The following is a 22,711-nucleotide window of genomic DNA, read 5'->3' as shown; positions in this document are numbered from 1 at the left end:
ATTCAATTTTACTATTCCTCATACGGTGCATAAACATTCACAAAATAGAGGGAAAAGACAGTATCAAAAATTTAACAATAACTAACATTTATAGAGGGATTTAAAGTATGCAAAGGTCTCTACAAACATGGGCGAAACAAAAACCCTCAGAAAAAGGTACTACAGCTAGTATTATTTCAGTTTTTCAGAAAATACATGGAAGTTAAAAGAATTTAAGTGAGTTGCACACAGTCACAAAGCTGACCACTAGAAGCAAGATTTGAAGGCAGGCCTCAACCACCTTAAAGTCCATCACTACACTACACTAGACAACAATGAATAAGTAAGACCAAGGTAGCATTATCACGTTTCCTGGAGCTTAATGGGATAGGCTTAGCTTATGAAAGAGAGAAAGCAAAACTGTTCAATTGCTATTTTGTTACTATCTTCTCTGGAAAAAAGAATAATCTTTATACTTGAAGTGACGGAACAACAATGACTGACAGGAAGTTGACAGCCAAGCTGAGAAAGGAGTTAATGAAGAACTAGCCCTCCTTGATGACTGAGTCAACTGGTAGAGGTGAACTACATCCTGAGGTCTTAAATTAACAACAGGCAGATGTTATTTGAAAGATCACAGGAAACACGAGCAGTATCAATCTTAGTGTCCTTCAAACAATACTAAGAAACAAACAACTGGTCCAAGCTCTTAAACAAGAAGAAGAAGCTGTAATCATCAAAACAAATTAGTACTGGTCAAAAAACCAGAAAAGTTGATCAACAGAACACATTAGGAACACTAGACCTAAACAAAAGAACACATGCAATCAATTACTAAGGTAACAACAGCAGCAGCAGCTACTGTTTCACTATGCTAAGTGCTTTATCAATACTATTTCCTTTGATCCCCAAAATACCCTGTGAAATAAGTGCTATTTTCCCCCCTATTTTTACAGTTGAGGAAACTGAGGCAAACAAAAGTTAAGTAATTTGCCTAGGGTCTTACAATCTGAACTCAGGTCTTCCTGACTCTAGGCTCAGTTCTTTATCAACTGTACTGCCTCACGATTTAACAAAAACTGCTGTCCAGACCCAGAGCCCCAATTCACTGTGCCACCAAGAAGCATTTAGTAGGCCAGTTAACGTTTATTCACTGACTGAAAAGTCTCAGTTGCCCTTTTACAGATAATACTAGCTCTTTGTTTTAAAGTGGTATTATTTACCATATTAAGGAAAAGTCTATTTATTCTTATGAGTTTTAACATAAATCACTATTAGAGAGAGGCAAATTAAAGCACCTTGAAATTTCTACTTTATATCCATTACACTGGTAAAGATGATTACAAAGGAAAATAAAATAACACAGAGGTGCTGTGAAACAACAGTCACACTAATGCACTGTTGGTGGAATGTGAATAAGTGAAGCCATTCTGGAAAGCAATTTGGAATGATGTTCCAAGATTCACTAAAGTGTCCATACCCTTTAATCCAGAGATATCTGTAACAGATCTATGCCCCAGAGAAACCAAAGAAAGGGGAAGAAAAACACGTACAAAAATATTTACAGCAGCTTTTTTTTTTTTTTTGCAGCAAAAAAGTGGGAAACTGAGGAGCTGCTTACCAAACGAGGAATGGCTAAACAAATTATAAAATGTGAATGTAATGGAATTTCACTATGCTGTAAGAAATGACAAAAGGGGAAATTTGCAACATGGCTAATATGGAAATGTTTTATGTGACCTCACATGTGTAAGTGATATACTGCTAGTCTTCTCAATGGGTAGGGGAAAGGCAGGAGGGAAAGAGAGATTTGGAACTCAAAATTTCAAAAAAAAATGAATGCTAAAAATAATTAACTGAAAAAGGAGGTAAGAAGACTACTAGCAAAGTGAAAAGAAGGAGAACTATCTGTACAATGACTACAATAATGAATAAACAATGAAAGTCCTAAGAATCTGATCGATGCAATGATTAACCATGACTTCAGAGGACCAATTATGAATCATGCTTCCCATATTCTGACAGAGGTGATAAACCAGTGGTGCAGACTAAATTTTCAAACATGGCCAGTGTGGGGATTTGTTTTGACCAGGCTTATATGTTACAGGGAAGGGCTTTTACCTTTATTTTTCAAGAGAGTATGTCAAAGAAGTAAAGAAAGGAAAAGTGTCAGTGAAACTTTTTTTTTTTTTTGGTGAGGCAATCGGGGTAAAGTGACTTGCCCAAGGTCACACAGCTAGTACGTGTCAAGTGTTTGGTCTGAGGTCGGATTTGAACTCAGGTCCTCCCGACTTCAGGGCAGGTGCTCTATCCACTGCGCCACTTAGCTGCCCCCTCAGTGAAACATTTTTAAACACATAGAAGAAAGCAGAAAGTTCAGTGGGAGACTGACAATCAGGGCAGCTCTGGAACTACCATGTTAAACTGGTTGCAAACATTAAAAACAAATAAAAATTTATAGTGGATATGCACGGTTTCCTAAACAATTCTTTTTCCCCCTTGTGTTTTTTTTTGGGGGGGGTGTTTAAAAAGTGTATTGTGCATACATATTGAGTTCATAATAATTAAAGAAAAAGAGATGTATAGGGATAGACTTCTTTCTAAAAGATCCAGATGTAGAACTGGACTGATAGATAAGCTAACCCCATCATCTTTAACCAATAAAATCTGATTGATTTTGGTTCAAGAAATTTATGTGTTCTGTGTCTGGTGTGTGCAGAGTGCTGGCACATAAACAGAATTCAGATAATAAAGACCTCATGGAGCTTACAGGCTAGTAGAGAAAATGAGATATACAAAAATAATTATAACGCAAAATAATATATCAGAAGTACCATTAGAGAAACACAAATTAAGTTGTAAGGTCAAGAGGAAAACAACTATTTACCAGCCGAAGGTATTGGGAAAGAAGGGCTTCAAGGAGGTGGCATTTAAGTTGGGTTTGAAAAGATAAGTAAAACTTAAACAGGTAGAGCTGGACATTATAACCACAGCAAAAATGCAGTTGTCCAGTTTGTTTAAAATAGAGTAAATGGAGGCTACTAACAACAGATTATGGCGGACACTGGGAATCACACAAAGGAATGTAAGCTTTGAATTAACATGAGTACTTCAAATGAAGCAAAAGGGAGCTAGAGTGCTGGAGACTTTACTTATTCTTTAAGGGTGAGTTTCAATACCACCCTCTATTTTAAGCTTTTCCTGACCTCCATAGTTAGAACTCTTCTCTCCCTCCTGGAATTCCTATAACACTTTCAATCTCTTTTAAATCGCTACTTTTGTGCTATAATTTACCTCACAAAAGTGAGGAGGCATAAAAACTACTTAAAATATACAGAGGAAATAAGACTACACTGATCTAGGGCCACTGAGTATAGGCTCAAATAACCCTATGCACTTCAACAAACCTTCAATGTTATCATGTATTACAGCATAGTATAGTAATTGCCATTCATTCATTCAATGAACTACCCAAGTCTGTGTAGGCTGCTGTGGGGAATATAAAAGAAGCTATAGTATGGTTGCTGCCATTATGAAAATTACAGTTCAATTGGAATAAGAGACACATACATACATAAGTATAACGTAAGATACAACACGAAGGTGTGTTCAGAAGTACAAAATGCGATGGACAGAAGGAGTTGTTTCTGGCTAGAGAATAGAGTGTGCAATTTCAGTTCAGAAGCCAGAAGGAGGTGAGAAATGAGTTAAGACATGACGCAGTACTCTGCAATACTTTTATCATGCTTTTATCTTTTCTTCATTCTCTCTTTCCTCCTCTTTTTTCCTTTTACCTGCTGTCTTCCCCCATTAGCCTGTAAGCTCCTTGAGGGCAGGGATTGCTTTTCTTTCCTCTACTTGTATTCCAGCACTTAGCACAATGCCCAGAACACAGGAAACACATAAAAATGGTTCCTGACTGACTGAAGTGTAGAAGCAAGAATAAAAGCTTCTTCTAGGAATTTGGCTTAGAAAGGAGGAAATGTGTTGAATAATAGCTTGAAGGGTAGGTAGAGGTAATAAAGACTTTTTAGGAATAACATAGATTTGGGCATGTTTGAAGGCAGTAGAGAAAGAACCAGTAGATATAAAATTCGGGAAGGAGTGGGTGACTGAGAGGCAATCGTCAGGATAAGATGGAAAGGGATGGAACAAAGGGCATGTGGAGTTGGTTGGCCTTGACAAAGATAAGTGCCACCTCATTGTAAGAAACTGGAGGAAAGGAGGAGGAAGTTGGGGATGAGAAATGGTTTTAAGATGATGAGAAGGGAACAAAAGGGACTTTATGGCAAATGGCTTCAATTTTCTCAGTAAAGTAAAAGGTAAGGATCTTAGCTAAACTGGTAGGGAGAGAGTGAGGTGTGTGCCTAAGCAGAGAAGTCTTCAGGTGGCAATGATTATGTATAATTACTATCAGGGGCAATGATCACACAAGTATATATCTTTCACCCTCAACCAAAACATATATTTCTCCCTCAACCAAAACATATATTTCTCCCAAGGTTAAGGATGCATCACATACTTTTTAATTACTTTAGTATCAGAGAGTATATAAACATCTGAAAACAAAATGGTAGGTACTTAGTTGTTGACTGGCAAAAATCAGAATCAGAAAGTTTAATTACAGACTATAGTAAAACAAGATTCCATTGCATAACATACAAAGGCACCAATATAGAATATGGAATGAATAAGTCATAACAATAATATAGATATGGTGCTTTAAAGTTTTCAGATCAACTATGTGAAGAAGGTACAACATTATCATTATACTCATTTTACAGATGCAAAAACTAATCTTAAAAACTGAGTCTCAGCTTAATTGACATTCCCAATGTCTAAAGCTCACAAATGCCAAGACGCAAGAGTTACACCTAGACCTTTCTGACTCCAAATCCAGCACTCTATCCACTTTGCCATGTTACTGCTGAGAACCACATATACAGTTATTTCTTAACTTATGTTTCAAATTCTACTATGAAATTTTAGCCTTATGGTAAGCCACAAAAAGCTAACCATTCTCCATTTCCACAGACCCTCTCCTAAGGACTAGTTAAATAAATTAAATTAAAACTTGTAATTGGCTACTTTATTTTTAAAAATATCTGAAAAATTTAATGATGTTAAGACTAAAAACATTATTTACAGTTAATCAAATGTGTTATATCTACAGATCTCTATGAAAAAGTCAGGTGTTATGCCATTGGTCAGTCACATTACCTCCATGCCATTAATTCTATAAGAAAATTACATTCCATTTGACTTAGAATATAGAGTTACACACGACAAAAAAATCAAAGGAAAAAACAGGGAAAGAGCAACCAACATCTCTGTCCACTTTATGTAATCATTTTCATTAATAATAATAATAAAATCAAGCCTCTAATTATGAATGCTTCAAGCTAACAGCATTCTAATGATTGCTTCAGTGTTTACTGGCCCCTTTATCATTTGAGCAATTACTAAAATTTAAAAAGTGAAAGAATATTTACCTAAGGGATGGGTTGAACAGACCTAAAAACACATGAATTCTTCTCTAATGGCTTGTAGGAAGACTTGAAAAATAAGCCACAAAAGGCAACTATTATAGATGATGCTTGCATTAACAAACAAATTCTGAAACTGGCACTATGTATTGATATGGAGGAGAAATGGAAGTCATCCTAAAAATATATGCATTTTTCAAGTAATTTTCTTTTAACCATATGTAGTTTTCAAAAGTACTGATTCAGACAACTACTCAGGTTGAATTGTCCTAACAAATAATCACATTCCTGGATAAGTATAAGATTGCTTCCTGTCACTTGACCTAGTCACATCTGCTTCCCTGACCTTATTTCAACTAATTTTTTTTAGTACACTACAAAGTGTTCTGTAGGCTTCCTAAAGGACACTAGAAGTTACAAGCTTAGAGAAGATAAGAAACTTAATCATGAAGGGGAGAGCCAAGACGGGGGAGTAAAGTCTGGGACTCAAATGAGCTCTTCAAAATTCCCCTCCAAACAACTTTAAAATAATACCTCAATTTTTAGAGAGGCAGAACCCACAAAAGGATGAGGTGAGACAATTCTGCAGCTCAAGAAAAATCAGAAGGTTAGCAGAAAAGGTCAATCTCACTGGTGTGAAAATGGAATGCATTCCAGCAAAGGCTGTGGTCTGAAAAGCTAGCAGCAGGCCTTAGGGGTGACTGAATCAATAGGAGCAATTCCTGGAGCTCTCAGATCCCAGGCAACCAGTCAGAAGGAAATTACAGGGGATCCTGAGCTAGCACTGGGTGCCAGACTCTGCTGTAGCGCCCATACTCAGTTCTGGGATATGGAGTCCCAGGACAAGGAGGAGCACTAACACATTAGAGCTTGTGGCCACAGGGCAGTGTGGACCCTGGTCACAGTTCAAGGTGAAAAAGAGTGCTTCTGGCTGCTCAGAGACCGGAGCACAGGCAAGGAGAACAATGACCACACCTCTTCTTAGATCATATCGCCTTAGAGGAACTGAATACTTTAAAGCTTTCAGCAGCTGCTCTGAAAATAACTGCATAAAAAACGTGAAGCTTGGAACTGTGGCCCTTCAACTCCAGGAGCAGAGCCAAATTTTAACATAAAGTTAAAAGTCAAGAAATAGGCTAGAAAAATGAACAAACAACAAAAAAGGACTTGACCATAGGAAGGTACTGTGGTAAGAGGGAGGATCAAAACACAAACTCAGTAGAAGACATCAAAGTCAAAACAGCTACATACAAAGTCTCAAAGAAAAATGTGAATTAGCCTTAGGCACAAAAAAGAATTCCTGGAAGAGTTCATCAAAGATTTTAAAAATCAAATAAGAGAGAGAGAGGAAAAATTGTGAATAGAAATGAGAATGACGCAAAAAAAAAAAAAATCATGGAAAAAAAAGGTAAGGGCTTACTAAAGGAGGCACAAAAAATACTGAAAAAAATAAAACCTTAAAAAAACAGAATAGGCCAAATGGTAAAAGAGGCACAAAAATCCACTAAAGAGAACTGAAAAGAAGGCACAAATTTTAACTGAAAAAAATAATTCTTTAAAAAGCAGAATTGGGCAAGTGGAAACAAATGACTCCATGAAACAAATAATAAAACAATATCAACAGAATGAAATAGAATAAAATGTGAAATAGCTCACTGGAAAAACTGACACAGAAAATAGATTAAGGGGAGATAACTTAAGAATTATTGGACTACCTGAAAGCCATGTGTGTCTCTGCTTTTCCTAGATTTGCAACTATAATTTCTTTATCTTATTATTGCTAGAATTTATAGAACTCTATCAAAAGGATGCTTGCATTATTGATATTTAATGGGAAAGAGCTGAGTCTTTTGGTTTTAAATAAATGTTTTCATTATATATCTTTTAAAAGATCCCTCTATGATGAGTATGTGCAGGATATAATATATGTAAATAACTATTTAAGTATGAAACACACACACACACACACACACAGAGAGAGTTAAATGGAAAGTAATCTTAGAGGAAAGGCTCCCACTGAGGGGTAGGAAGTATAGAGAAAGGACTCCTTTTGAAAGTAGGATGTGAGCTAAGTCATGAAGGAAATTAGGAGGTAACAATAAGGAGGTATATTATTTCCGGTTAAAAATGCAAAAAATTGGAAGAAGTGTTGTTTAGGAAGAATGCCAGTGTAACTAAAACACAAGGTACGATGGAGAGGAGTAAATTATAAAAAGACTGGAAAGGCAGGAAGGGGCTAGGTTGTGAAAGGCTTTAAATACTAAAGATACCATTTCTATTAGATTCTAGAAATAATAGAAAAGTCAACAGAGTTTACTGAGAAGGGGAGATGACATGGTCTAACCTGTGCTTTTGGAAAATCACTTTGGTACTTTAATGGAAAGTGGACTGGAGTAAGGAGATACTTGGGGCCAGTCCAACCAGGATCTTACTAGACTAGTCTAAGAATGAGTTGAGAAGGACCTGTACAAAGGTAATGTCTATATGAGTGAAGAAAAGGGAAGGGGGCAGCTAGATGGCACAGTGGATAGAGCTCCAGCCTTGGACTCAGCAGGACCTGAGTTCAAATCCAGCCTCAGACACTTGACACTTACTAGCTGTGTGACCCTGGGCAAGTCACTTAATCCCAATTGCCTCACCAAAAAACAAACAAACAAACAAACAAACAAAGTAAAATATTATAGGAGCAGCTAGGTGGTGCAGTGGATAGACACTGGCCCTGGAGTCAGGAGGACCTGAATTCAAATCCGGCCTTAGACATATAACACTTCCTAGCTGTGTGACGGGCAAGTCATTCAACCCCATTGCTGAAAGAGAGAAAGACAGACAGACAGAAAGAGAGAGACAGACAGAGAGACTGACAAAAGGGAACAACTACATAACATGTTGCAAAAGTAGAAATAACAAGATCTGACAACAGATTGGATATATGAGATAAGTGAATGAAAGTCAAGGATCACACTTTTAGTTGAATCTAGGTTAATAGGAAGATAGTGGTACCCTTGCCAGTAAAGGAAAGTGGGAAAGAATGGAGGATTTGAATGTAAATATAATGAGTTCTGTTCTGAACATGTTGAGTTTGTGATGCCTATGGGGCATCCAATTCAAGACGTTCAAAAGGAAGTGGGTAACACCAGACTGGAGTTTAGGACAGAGATTAAGGCTGAATAGACAGATGTAGGAATCATCTCAATAAAGATGATAATTAAGTCCATGGGAGCTAAGGAGATCACCAAGAGTAAAAGTATAAAGCAAGGGTTCTTAAACTTATTTGTGTCATGGACCTCACTGGTAGTCTGGTGAAGCCTATAAACCCCTTCTCAAAAATTGCTGATAAATCCAAAAATACATGAAAACAAAATACATAGGATTAAAAAGGAAAACAATTATATTGGAATATTGTTATCAAAAAAATTCTTTTAAGTTCATGGACTCTAAGTATAGAATCCCTAGTACAGGGAAATAAAAGGAACCCAAGACAAAGTCTTGGGGGACACTCATAGTTAGTGGGATTAACCTGGATAAAGATCCAGCAAAGGACAATGAGAGAGGTCCAACCTATAAGAGAATAAGACAGCTATCAAAAATGTCTTTGGGAGGGCAGCTAGGTGGCGCAGTGGATAGAGCACTGGTCCTGAAGTTAGGAGGACCTGAGTTCAAATCCGGCCTCAGACACATAACACTTATTAGCTGTGCGACCCTGGGCAAGTCACTTAACCCCACTGCCTAGCCAAAAAAACAAAACAAAACAAAACAAAAAGTCTTTGGGGAGGGGTGGGGGAGCAGAGCGAAGATGGCTGAGTAAAAGCATTGACTTGCTTGAGCTCTTCCCCAAAGCACTCCAAATGCTTGTAAAAAATGGCTCTAAACAATTCTAGAGCAACAGAACCCACAAAACGACAGCAAATTGCCAGCTCAAGACAACCTGGATGGTTGATGGAAAGATCTACTGTTGACAGGCTGGGAGAGGAGCACAGTTCGGCACTGGCCATGAAGGCAAAGACCGGGCTTCAGCAAACCTGGAGCAGGCATCGGGGACTGAATCAAGGGAAGCTGTGGCAGTTTTCAGACTTCTCAATCCACAAACGCCAAAGACAACTTAGAAGGTCAATACGAAAGTAGTGTCAGACCTGGGTGAGAGAGGAGGACGGTTGGGCCCTAGCCAGCCCCAGGGTAGTGGCCACAGCTGCAGAGGCTGCTTCCAGAGCTCTTGGCCCACAGACAGCGGGGGAATTGAGTAGCTGAGCATAGGGGGATTGCAGGGATGTCTTTGCTGATGCTGAGGCAGGATTCTCTTGCTTTGCCCATGCTTGGATCTGGGTTGCAGGCCTGGGTGATGGTCCTGTAGTAAGGAAGAGCGCTGGCATGGCAGAGCTTGTGGCAGCAGTGGAGAGGGAATCCTCCTCACAGTTCAAAGACAGAAAAGAATGCTTGTGGTCACTCTGACCACACCACCTTGGAAGAACTGAAATTTTACAGATCCCTAGAAGCATCTCTAAAAACAGCTGCACAACCCCTGAAGCTTGGGACAATACTGGAAGCAGACCCCTACCTTAACAAAGAGTTTAAAACTCAAGTAACTGGATGAGAACATCAGCAAACGGTACAAAAAAACTCAGACTACAGAATCTTACTTTGGTGACAAAGAAGATCAAAACATACAACCAGAAGAAGACAACAAAGTCAAACTCCTACATCCAAAGCCTCCAAGAAAAATATGAATCAGTCCCTGGCCTTGGAAGAACTCAAAAGGGATTCTGAGAAGCAAGTAAGAGAGGTAGAGGAAAAACTGGGAAGAGAAATGAGAGTGATGCAAGAAAACCATGAAAAACAAGTCAACAGCTTGCTAAAGGAGACCCAAAAAATACTGAAGAAAATAACACCTTAAAAAATAGCCTAACCCAAATGGAAAAAGAGGTCCAAAAAGCCAATGAGGAGAAGAAAGCCCTAAAAACCAAAATTGACCAAATGGAAGCTAATGGTTTCAGGAGAAATCAAAACACTGTAAAACAAAACCAAAAGAATGAAAAAATAGAAGAGAATGTGAAATATCTCACTGGAAAAACAACTGACCTGAAAAATAGATCCAGGAGAGATCATTTAAAAATTATTGGACTATCTGAAAGCCATGATCAAAAAAAGACCCTAGACATCACCTTTCAAGAAATTATCAAGGAAAACTGTCCTGATATTCTACAACCACAGGGTAAAACAGAAATGGGAAGAATCCATTGATCACCTCCTAAAAGAGATCCCCAAAGGAAAACTCCTAGGAATATTGCAGCCAAATTCCAGAGTTCCCAGGTCAAGGAGAAAATATTTTTTTTTCTGTTCTTTGTTTTTTAGGCATTTGGGGTTAAGTGACTTGCCCAGGGTCACACAGCTAGTAAGTGTCAAGTGGTCTGAGGATGGATTTGAACTCAGGTCCTCCTGACTTCAGGGTCAGTGCTCTATCCACTGCGCCACCTAGCTGCCCCTCAAGGAGAAAATATTGCAAGCAGTTAGAAAGAAACAATTCAAGTATTGAGGAAACACGATCAGGATAACACAAGATTTAGCAGCTTCCACAGTAGGGGACCACAGAGCATGGAATATAATATTCGGGAGGGCAAAGGAGATAGGATTACAACCAAGAATCACCTACTCAGCAAGACTGAGTATAATCCTCCAGGGGAAAAAAATGGAAATTCAGTGAAATAGAGCATTTCAAGCATTCTCGATGAAAAGACCAGAGCTGAACAGAAAATTCGACTTTCAAATACAAGACTTAAGAGAAGCATGAAGAGGTAAACAAGAAAGAGAAATCATAAGGGACTTATTAAGGCTGAACTGCTTACATTCCTGCACGGAAAGATGATATTTGTAACTCATGAATCCTTTGTCAATAGTAGGGTAGTTGGAGGGAAAAAATTATATGTATGTAGATAGACAGACAGATAGACAGATAGATAGATAGATAGATGGCACGGGGGGGTGAAGATGAAGGGGTGATATCTGGAAAATAAAATTAAGGGGTGAGAGAGGATTATACTGGGATGAGGAGAAAGGAAGAGGTAGAATGGGGTACATTATCTCACATAAAACAGATAAGAAAAAGTTTTTACAGTGGAGGCGAAGGGGGGAGGTGAGAGGGAAGGAGCGAATCTTACTCTCATTGCATTTGGCTTAAGGAGGGAATAACATACACACACAATTGGGTATGGAAATCTATCTTACCCTACAGGAAAATAGGGGGAAGTGGATAAGCAGAGGCAGGGGAGGGGGGAGGGGGATGATATAAGGGAGGGCAGATTGGGGTAGGAGGTAATCAGAAGTAAACACTTTTGAGGAGGGACAAGGTCAAAGGAGAAAACAGAATAAACAGGTGGGTGGAGGGTTGGATGGAGGGAAACATAGTTTTCTACAACATGACTATTATGAAAGTGTTATGCATGACTACACATGTATAATCTACATTGAATTGCCTGCCTTCTTAGTGAGGGTGGGGAGGGAGGAAGGGAGAGAATTTGGAACTCAAAAGTTTCAAAAACAAATGTTAAAAATTGTTTTTACATGCAACTGGGAAATAAGATATATAGGAAATGGGGTACAGAAATCTATCCTACTCTATAGGAAAACAGAAGGGGAAGGGGATAAGAGAAAGGGAGGGGTCACAGGGAAGGCAGATTGGAGGAAGGGGTATTCAGAATGCATGCCGTCTTGGGGTGGGGGAGGGGAGAGATGGGGAGAAAATTTGGAACTCAAAATTTTATGGAAGTGAATGTTGAAAACTAAAAATAAATACATTAATTAAATTTTTTAAAATGTCTTCGGCTTTGGAGCTTTACTACCCTCTCAACAGTATCCTTCTGTCCAGTAATTGAACCAGAGAGCATCTCTCCTATTTATTCTATTCCCTTTAAGATCATACTCAACGATTGTGCTGTTCACACCTCCTCTTTGCCATTATCATTCCTGTTTCCTACTACAGAATTTAAACTTACTTTTTCTAAATCTCTAACTTCAGCATCAATCTCTGGTTCTTCAGTGTCAGAAAGACATAATTAAATGAATGAATTCATATATATCTACTAATGACAGTAGCTAGCTCCCAAGGTTTATGTGCTTCTTTCAAGGACCAACAAAAGGCAAGTTGGAAGTAATCTTGCTAACATGGTCTGACTTTGCAGCCAGAATGTAAAATTAAGTATTTAGACTAAATAGGAGAGGACTGTGGCAAATAGGTATATTCTTAGTTAGGCAGGAGTTTTACATGACTCTTAAATCAGAACATAAAGGATGTAAGTTGTACTGGTCATAGCTAAAGGGATGCTAGTTACACAGTGAGGCAAGCTACCATACGTATCTAACATTAAAAATGCCCAGTGATACTGACTGAAGTTTGAAAACAAAACAAAGAATAAATCTGCATCTATAATCAAATGAATGCCACTTATAATACTCATTCAATCTTAATAATATAGGATTTTTTAAAATGGCTAATTCAGTTGTTACTGCTAACCTTTTCTCTAGCACAAATTGCATTCCTTTTTTTTTCACAAATGAATCTTCTTGGATTCACCCCTGTATGAACCAAGAACTTTCCTACTCAGACCCTATCTAGAAAAATATTAGGGCCTATTTACCAATAACATAAATATCCAAGTAAAATCAGTATGGCCATTAATTTGTCAGGCTCCCATAAAAACTACTGAAATAAAAGCACTAGCATGTATACATCTACCAGCATTCTTGCCTATTTCTATTAAACTGACACTATCATAGTTGAAGCATAGTAAGTACATTAAATACATAATAACAAGAGGGACACCATTCTCAAAAAAATTCTAAAGGAATGCTATTTACTTGGTGAACATTCTACATAAATCTGAATGACTATAAATTCTTAGAATATTTAGAAAAATGTGACTTGCTTCAATCAACAGTATCAGAACCTACTAGATAATTGCTAGATGACAGATCAAGACCACATAGTAAACGTTAAAAATTTTTAACAATTAGTCAAAACATAAGCTTTCAGAAGGTGAGTGTAATCGAACTGTCATATTAAAAAACAAATATGGTAATATGGTTGTCAGTAAAAAAAAGAGCTCAGGACAAAACACTATACCTTACGGTGCTTTATCAAATTATGGATATCACCGCCTCCTATCTGTTATTATAAGTGCAAGAAATAAAAATGTGTAAGGAATGAATGTGTATTACCTTTGACTCCCCAAAAATATAAAAAGATGTTGATAATATCTGATCATTTCCAGTTCTCAGTCTTCAAGGGTTCTCAAGATTAACAAAGTAAGTAGTGGTATAATAAGTATCCTTATAACATCTGGCTAACTAGGCTGAAGATGGAAAGCTAGAATTTGGTAGATCCAGCACTACTTTGTAGATTATGCCCAATTAAGTATTAATTCAGCTCTAATTTGAGATGGGAAGCAGATATGAAAAAAAATACATTTATGTCTAATATTGTTTATGAATATATTTCAATTATTCTTCAAAGAATAGGAATAAACTAACAATTATAAATTGCTTTATGAAATTTAAGAGTACTATTTAAATGTGATCTATTATTACAATAAGTTAGGGAATCATCAGCCTCTATATAACAAGGAACTATTGACCCATACCTCTACGGGAGGATTATAGGGAGCTGATAGAACAGTTTTAACAACAAAGGAAGGGCTATACTTTAGTATTTCAAGTAACAATTTCTAGCTAGGCCTGTGCACATGGGAAATGTTAAAGAGAAAACCATAGGTCTACAACAAAATCATTAAAAAAATTTTTAGTTTTAGGGTTCAAATACCAGTCTTCTATCTTAGTAGATTTCTAAAATATCTAAAAAGATTTCAATTCTACCAGTATCAGATTAACATTCTCTTTAAGACAGACCTTCTGAGACTACTGAGAAACTACGACTCTCAATCTCCTGCTAAGATAAAAGTCCTCCAAAATTTCATAATGCAGTAATGTCCGATCAAGGCTCTAAGCATAAAGCTGAAAAAAGAAGAGATAAAATTTGAATCAAAGGGAATAATAATTATAATTCCTAGGGAAACTGCTTTAATATTAACAATAAATCATTAACTTTTCATCTACTATTATTAAAGGTAATTAAATTCAAAATAATGAAAAAGATGATAAAATAGGGTAACTAACTTTAATATACTATATCTTATAAATCCCTATAGTTCTGAAATAATATTAATTTGGATTGGCAATGACTACCTGTACACTGATGATTTTATATAAATTATGAAAATTTTAATGTTATTTATTTTTTGATAGTGTGAGATTTAAGATAACTCACCAGGGTTACAGTGTTTACATTTTACTTTCATACAAATATTAAATTGCTGTGGATGCTAAATTGCTTCCTTTGTAGCAGGTTCAATTTATTTACAAAGAACCTTTTAATAATGTACTGCAGGTTTTGAATAATATTCTGCAAATGGATAAATGGAAGCATTCTTTGGAAATGGATGAATGAGTATTCAATAAGGTCTTTAACTTAGCCCATAAAGCTGGCAGTTATTGAACAGCAAGGATGTGCCTTATCTTTCTGTTTAATTCGTCAGTTGGGCAAACATGTCACAAACGAGGTGCCTACGCACCTGTGGGCGAGGGAGTGGAGAAAGTTATTTAATAGCACTATCACTTTATCCTTTGGTGAGTATGTACAATATTCAATAAAGCAATAATCAAGGCTTTTCTTTTGCTGTGATTTAAAAAAAAGTTAATGTTATGTTCCTTTAATTTATTCAAGATTACCACATTTTTTTTGTTTTTGAAAAGCCACTTTGTAAGTAATCAAATAGAGTTCCAATAGTGCTCTAAAATGTTAATGTGCAGAGAATATACAAATTTCAAATTGGGAAATTATCTTGGGGATTTTATTATTTTAGCCATCCCACCTCAAAAAATGTTATTATCACCTTCTACTTTTTCAACTGAGCTAGTGGGCTTTCACATACAGCTAGTTTAAGGCCTGAATAGATTTCACTCTATCAGATTTATGATCTGTTGCATCTGGGCGTTATTATCTGTTTTTTCTTCATCTCCCAGCTTCTAAGCTGCATTACTAACTTTTGTCAAGTATCAATCAATAAAAACTTAAGTGTCAAACACTGTTCTAAGCTCTGAGGATACAAAAAGAGGCAAAAGACAGTCCCTTGTCCTCAAAGGGCTCACAAACTAATGGGTAGTAAGGGTATTAAAAGTCATCAGTCAAAAAGGGCTCACCTTTGGAAATCAATTTTGGGGCAAGCATTAGTGTTTATATCATAGGTAAAACGTAATCATGTGACAAAAAAAATTTACAAAAGTCTTTTTTTATATAGACCTTAGCACAAACTCCTTAACAGACTGGATACTGCTTTTTTTGTAATGAGTAATTTTAAACTGGGGGAAAAAATATTAGCTTAACATAGAGATGTTATACAAAACATATTACTTCTTAATAGTATATACTGAATTTTTTTAATTTTTGTAAATCAGATATATTAAGAGGATGGCTAGAATAAATTGTCTTCAAATATAACTTTCAATTACTTGCAGATCTTTACAAGAGATTTCTCCTTTTCCCAAATAACCACCAAATAAGCCCCAGTAATGAATGAAAGACAAATGAGTAAGGAATACAGTAAGGAAATTTGCAAATTCAAGGGTCCCATTACAACGACTCCCTTCAGTAAAGAAAGCAAGTACCCTTTTGTAATAGAAACCATCCTCTCCCCAAATGTATTTGTTTTGCCATTCTGTATTTTAACATAAGGAAGACAGCATTATGCAGCAGAAAAAGAGTAATCTATTAATAATCAAAGGACCTGGAAGGAATTTATGACCCAGGTAACTCTGAACAACTCTGAAGAACTCACCAAAATTTTGGAGATCAATTTCTTCTCTGTAAAATGAAATATGACTTTTAAGTTCCCATTCAACTTTAAATCTATGATCCTATAGACTTACTAATTTGAATATTTTCCCCTGGGGATCTACAAATTACATTCTTTTCTCCTCTCTACAACCCGGTTTCTTCTAAGCATCTCCATTCTCTAATTTGAGGGTTCCTAGAATGAAAGGCTACTTTAATAAAGGCTAACAGTGTGTTTATGAGGCCTGTGAAATCAAGAGGGCACAAATAACTGGAGTCAATTTTCTACCAGGTTTGAAATTTTTAAAAATGTAGTCAATGGGAAAAAAAGATAAAGTCACTCTCTATTGTCAGCCACATCTGTAAATGAGACAATTTAAGAGAAACAGAGTTCAGCTCTGTTCTGCCCTGGCAAGACCACATCTGTACTATTGTGTTCAGTTCTGGATGCCGTATTTTAGGAAGGATATTGATAAACTGGAGAATGATCAGAGAAGGGAGACTAAGATGATGACAGCCTTATATCCACAGGACGATCAGCTGAAAGAAACAACTATGTTGGTAGGGAGAGAAGATGTAAGGGAAACATAATAGCTGTTACATTTGTATGCTTGGACAGAAAAAGGAAGAATAAGGTGTATAGAACTAGCTGCAAAGAGACAAAATGAAGTCGTGTGCAAGGAAACACTTCCTAACAAATACAGCTATCCAAAAGTAGAATAGACCAGCACTTCTTAAGCTTTGATACCCGACCCATAGTTTAAAAAGCACTGACGAGGTGGTGAATGGAAAAAGTTTAAGGAGCCCTGGAATAAACTACCCCAGAGATAGTCTGGGATATCTTTATCACCAAAGAGTTTTTAAACAAAGTTGGATAAGCACTCTCTAACTATGTTGCAGAAGAAGCTGTTATGCAGTAACAATCTGAACTAGATGAGGGGGGAAACAGACAGTGTTTGCTCCCATTCCAGGAGAGAGAGGGAAAAGACATGAGAAAAGCACACATCCTCCTGGACCTGCAGGTTCTTTATATGTAAAATGAGAATTATAATACCTATACAACAGAGAGTTTTTATGAGGATCAAATGATCCTCATATTATATCAAGTGTTACAAACTGACTTCTATAACAAATGTTATAAAGTATTATAATTACACTGGCAATTCTTTTATAAATGATTTTACTAAGTAAAACAAATATCTGAAATTAAAGCTTAAGAATAATTTGTATGAAGCAATAAACTTAGTGAATTTAGTCTAATCTCTAATTGATAAGACACTGACCAAAAAGTTACAACAAACTCCAGTTTATCCAAAATTGTGAGGAAAAGAAAAATTTTACATCAGTTGATTTCAAAAATTGTAGGACTGTTGACTACCAGGTCTTGGAGTCACAACAAGGGATCTATCCAAGTTAGTCATCACATAACAAGGTTATTACTGTGTACAACGTTCTCCTTGTTCTACTCACTTCACCCAGCATCAGTCCATACAAGCCTTCATTCTTGAAAAGGTTGGGAACCAAGGATTTACTTAAGCATCTATATCAGGTACTAGATAAATCATCCATGTAAGAATAATTTTCAATCAATTATAATAAATTTTATTTTAATATATTACAAAAACTATACTAAACAATTGAATTTTTCTTTGATAATTTCAAAAGTACTTCAAGACTCTGAAGAACACAAGGGTAATTTTATTTTAAAGTATTTTCCTCACAGGGAGAAATAAATGCAGCACGACTATCTCCATTTTAAACTGAAAAACAAAAACGCCCACCCCACCCCCCAATCAAGGTTAAGTGACTTGTTGCTGACAACACAGGTAGTGATAGAGCCCCAACATACAACATGACCTCATCTTTAGATCCAGTTCTCTTTGAGTCAGATTTAGAACCAAAAAAGGACCTTAAAGGACAACTAGTTCAACCACATCATTTCACTGGTGAAGAAACTGAGACTGGGAGAAATTAAGGTCACACAGGTGACAGAGGCAGGATTTGAGCCCAGGTCCTCTGTCTTCCAAGTTATACTTGCACTCTAAAATATTATTCCCCATCTTATGCTATTAACCCCCAATATCCAAAAACAAGAAAACCAAGACAACTGTCCACCAATCTATTCTGCCCTGTGGCAATCTATTCTGCCCTCTGTGACAAAATTCTATATCCCGGTGACCTGTATCTTTACTATAAGACAGCCAAAGACAGCAGCATATTTTTTCTTCTTTTCTTTGTTGTTGTGGGGGGAGGGGGGTGTTGGGAATGGGGAGGGAAGGAAGAACAGACTTGTGGCACCACTGACATAATCCCAGGGACTAAGGACCCAAAACCAATGCAGATCACAATTCTTCTGCAATTAGTAGTCTTGAGAAAGTTGCCTGGGAGTACAGAAAGGCAAGAGCAGCCCAAAGTCACGCAGCCAGCATATCTCAGAAAAATATATGCTATCTGAAGTCAGAAGCTTTTATCATCTGCTGGCATATAATGATGAGTTACATCAGAAACAAATGATTATTAATTGATTCCTCTATACACTTATGCCAAGCTGAGCTGACTCCACAGAGAAGTACCCTTATGCAATAGCAAATGAATACTTTTTGAGTCTGTTAATAATTATATATGGATGCACAAGATCATTCTTTTAGTTTTTTAAATTTTATTTTGGAAGCGAATGGGGAACAAGATTTCTATCATACTAGCATATAAATTGAACATATCTGATGACAACCACATGAGGTATTTCTGGGCTGACTTTAATGGATTGGAGTTTTTCTAAAGTGTTAAATATTTCTGAATAACAATCATTTTAGTATTCCATGTAAATCTAGGATAAAGACAAAAATGTTTGGTTTTAAACAGAAATCTATAGGGTAGGTCAACAACAAAGAAATCCGATATTTTCCAACATTTTCTCAGAAAGCATTTCCCAAACTAAATGCAGGTTTTCATATTTATTCCAACATAAAATAAATTCTTTACCTTTCCCAGCATTCTGCCAAGAAAGTAGTAATGTCTGGCAAAAGAATCTCCAACAAGCATCTGTGCAGCAGGGTTAGGATATAGAAGCCCTTCATTAGTGGTCTTAAAAAATCCTTGGTTAGGGTTAAAACCTGATTTCAGTAGCTCATTCAGGAACTCTCTAAATATGCCACCACCATCAATTCCAGCTTCATCCAGGCCATGTGCATTAAGTAAGTGCACACGAATCCGCTTTTTCAAATCAGGCTCTAAAAAAAAAAAACAGTAAAGGAAAAGACAAATGAAAATAATCCAAGAGATTCATGTACCTGGACGATTTATACAAAAGAAAAACTATAAAAATACAATGAACCCAAACAGCATCTTACTACAAAGAAAACATTTTTTCCTAGTTTAGAACAGAAAAACAGTATAACAACCATAAATGCAAAAATAAATAAATAAATACAGTAGGAAAAACAGCATTTTTAAATGAACACTAAGATTGAATCAGACAGGGAAAACCAGTAACAGAACAAAAAGACCCTAACAAAGGTAAAAGAAAGTAATGGCAACAGGCAGAGTTGTTTATGTAATTTTCTTTTACTCAATAAAAAAAGCATTCTGAAAGACTGCAGAGGGGGCAACTAGGTGGCACAGGGGATAGAGCACCAGCCCCTGGAGTCAGGAGGACCCGAGTTCAAATCTGGCCTCAAACACTTCATACTCACTAGCTGTGGGACCCTGGGTAAGTCACTTAATCCTGATTGCCTCACCAAACAAAAACAAAAACAAAAACAAAAAAGCACTGTCGGAAAATTTTTCAAGGCAAACATTTTGAAAAAGATTACAAATTGCAGGGGGGCAGAGCCAAGATGGCAGAGTAAAAGCAGTGACTTTCTTGAGCTCTCCCCCAAACTCCTCCAAATGGCTCTAAACCAATTCTAAAGTAGCAGAATCCACAAAAAGACAGAGTGAAACAAATTTTCAGCCCAAGACAACCTGGATGGCTGATTAGAAAGGTATATCACGCCAGGCTGGGAGAGGAATGCAGTTCCTTGTGGGCGCACAGGCTGCAGCAAAACTGGAGCAGGCCTCAGAGAGCTGAATCACAGGCAGCTGTGGCGGTTTCCAGACTTCTCAACCCACAAATGCCAAAGACAACTTAGAAGGTCAGTGGGAAAAGTCTGTGTCTGCGGTGAGAGAGAGAAGTGCGGTGGTCTCAACGCCAGTCCCCGAGCTTGGCCCCGGGGTGGTGGCTGCCTCCTGATTTTCTGGCCCACAGACTGAGGGGGAATCGAGTGGCTGATCAGAGGGGAATTGCAGAGATCTCTCTGCTGGTGCTGAATTCCCTTGCTTTGCCTGTGCTTGGATCTGGGTCACAGTTCTGGGTGGCAGTCCTGGGGCGAGGAGGAGCGCTGGCGTGGTAGAGCTTGTAGTGGTGGTGGAGAGGAAACCCTCCTCACAGTTCCAAGACAGAAAAGAGTGCTTGTGGTCACTTATAGACCAGAGCACAGGCCAGGAAAGAAGTAAACACCTCACCCTTGATCATAGCACCTTGGAAGAACTGAAAATTTACAGGTCTCTGGAAGGATCTCTAAAAACAGCTGCACAAAACCCCTGAAGCTTGGGACAGTACATTCTCCACTCTGGAAACAGACCCCTACCTTAACAAAGAGTCTATAACTCAAGTAATTGGCTAAGATCATGAGCAAGCAGCACAAAAAGAGTCAGACTATATTATCTTACTTAGATGACAAAGAAGATCAAAACATAAAACCAGAAGACAATGAAGTCAAAGCTCCTACATCCAAAGCCTCCAAGAAAAATATGAATTGGTCCCAGGTCATGGAAGAGCTCAAAAAGGATTTTGAGAAGCAAGTAAGAGAAGCAGAGGAAAAACTCAGAGTGATGCTAAAGGAGACCCAAAAAGATTCTGAAGAAAATAACACCTTAAAAAATAGCCTAACCCAAAAGGCAAAAGAGGTCCAAAAAGCCAATGAGGAGAAGAATGCCCTAAAAAGCAAAATTGGCCAAATGGAAAAGGAAGTCCAAAAGATTACTGAAGAAAATACTTCCTTAAAAATTAGAATGGAGAAATTGGAAGCTAGGGACAATTTGAGAAATCAAGGTGCTGTGATTCTAATCAAAAGGAATGAAAAAATAGAAGAGAATGTGAAATATCTCACTGGAAAAACAACTGACCTGGAAAACAGATCCAGGAGAGAGAACTTAAAAATTATTAGACTATATGAAAGCCATGATCAAAAAAAGAGCCTAGACATCATCTTTCAAGAAATTATCAAGGAAAACTGTCCTAATGTTCTAGAACCAGAGGGCAAAACAGAAATTGAAAGAATCCACCAATCACTTCCTGAAAGAGATCCCCAAAGGAAAACTCCTAGAAATGTTGTAGCCAAATTCCAGAATTCCCAGGTCAAAGAGAAGATACTGCAAGCAGTAAGAAGGAAACAATTCAAGTATTGTGGAAACACAATCAGGATAACACAAGATTTAGCAGCTTCTACATTAAGGGTCTGGAGGGCATGGAGTATGATATTCTGGAGGGCAAAGGAGTTAGGACTACAACCTAGAATCACGTACCCAGCAAAACTGAGTATAATCCTTCAGGGTAAAAAATGGTCATTCAGTGAAATAGAGGACTTTCAAGCATTCTTGATGAAAAAACCAGAGCTGAATAGAAAATTTGACCTTCAAATACAAGACTCAAGTGAAACATGGAAGAGGTAAACAAGAAAGAGAAATCATAAGAGACTTATTAAGGCTGAACTGTTTATATTCCTGCAGGGAAAGATGATATTTGTAATTCATGAATCCTCTGTCAGTATTAGGGTAGTGGGAGGGGAAAAAATTATATGTATGTATAGATAGATAGATAGAGGGCACAGGGTGAGTTGAAGATGAAGGGGTGATATCTGGAAAATAAAACTAAGGGGTGAGAGAGGATTTTACTGGGAGAAGGAGAAAGGGAGAAGCAGAATAAGGTAAAATATCTCACATGAAACAGACAAGAAAAGGCTTTTACAGTGGAGGGGAAATGGGGGAAGGTATGAGGGAATGGGTGAATCTTGTTCTCATAGGATTTGGCTTCAGGAGGGAATAACATACGCAATGGGTTACGGAAATCTATCTTACCCTACAAGAAAATAAGGGGGGAAGGAGACAAGAGAGCAGGGGGTTGATAGAGGGGAGGGCAGATTGGGGGAGGGGATAATCAAAAGCAAACACTTCTGAGGAGGGACAGGATCAAAAGAGAGGATAGAATAAATGGGGGGTAGGATAGGGTAAAGGGAAACATACTTAAATTTTCACAACAGGACTACTACGGAAGTGTTTTGCATGACTACACATCTATAACCTGTATCGAGATGCTTGCCTTTTCAATGAGGGA

At 37.3% G+C, this 22,711-nt stretch overlaps 1 protein-coding gene across 4 annotated transcripts in view; it reads right to left on the bottom strand.

The window, feature by feature from the left end:
• The window catches only part of UBE3C (ubiquitin protein ligase E3C), a 162,263-nt gene that overhangs the window by 40,525 nt on the left and 99,027 nt on the right, over nucleotides 1-22,711 (bottom strand). For all 4 annotated transcript variants that reach the window (XM_027841019.1, XM_027841020.1, XM_027841021.1 and 1 more), the window contains exon 18: nucleotides 19,321-19,568. In XM_027841019.1, coding sequence (XP_027696820.1) covers nucleotides 19,321-19,568 — 248 coding nt within the window. The remainder of the gene's footprint in view (nucleotides 1-19,320; nucleotides 19,569-22,711) is intronic.

The sequence above is a fragment of the Vombatus ursinus genome, unplaced genomic scaffold, assembly GCF_900497805.2.
Source record: "Vombatus ursinus unplaced genomic scaffold, bare-nosed wombat genome assembly UNPS02014852.1, whole genome shotgun sequence".
Taxonomy (NCBI): domain Eukaryota; kingdom Metazoa; phylum Chordata; class Mammalia; order Diprotodontia; family Vombatidae; genus Vombatus; species Vombatus ursinus.
The sequence above is the reverse complement of the archived record's forward strand: the minus strand, read 5'-3'. Positions and strand labels throughout refer to the sequence as shown.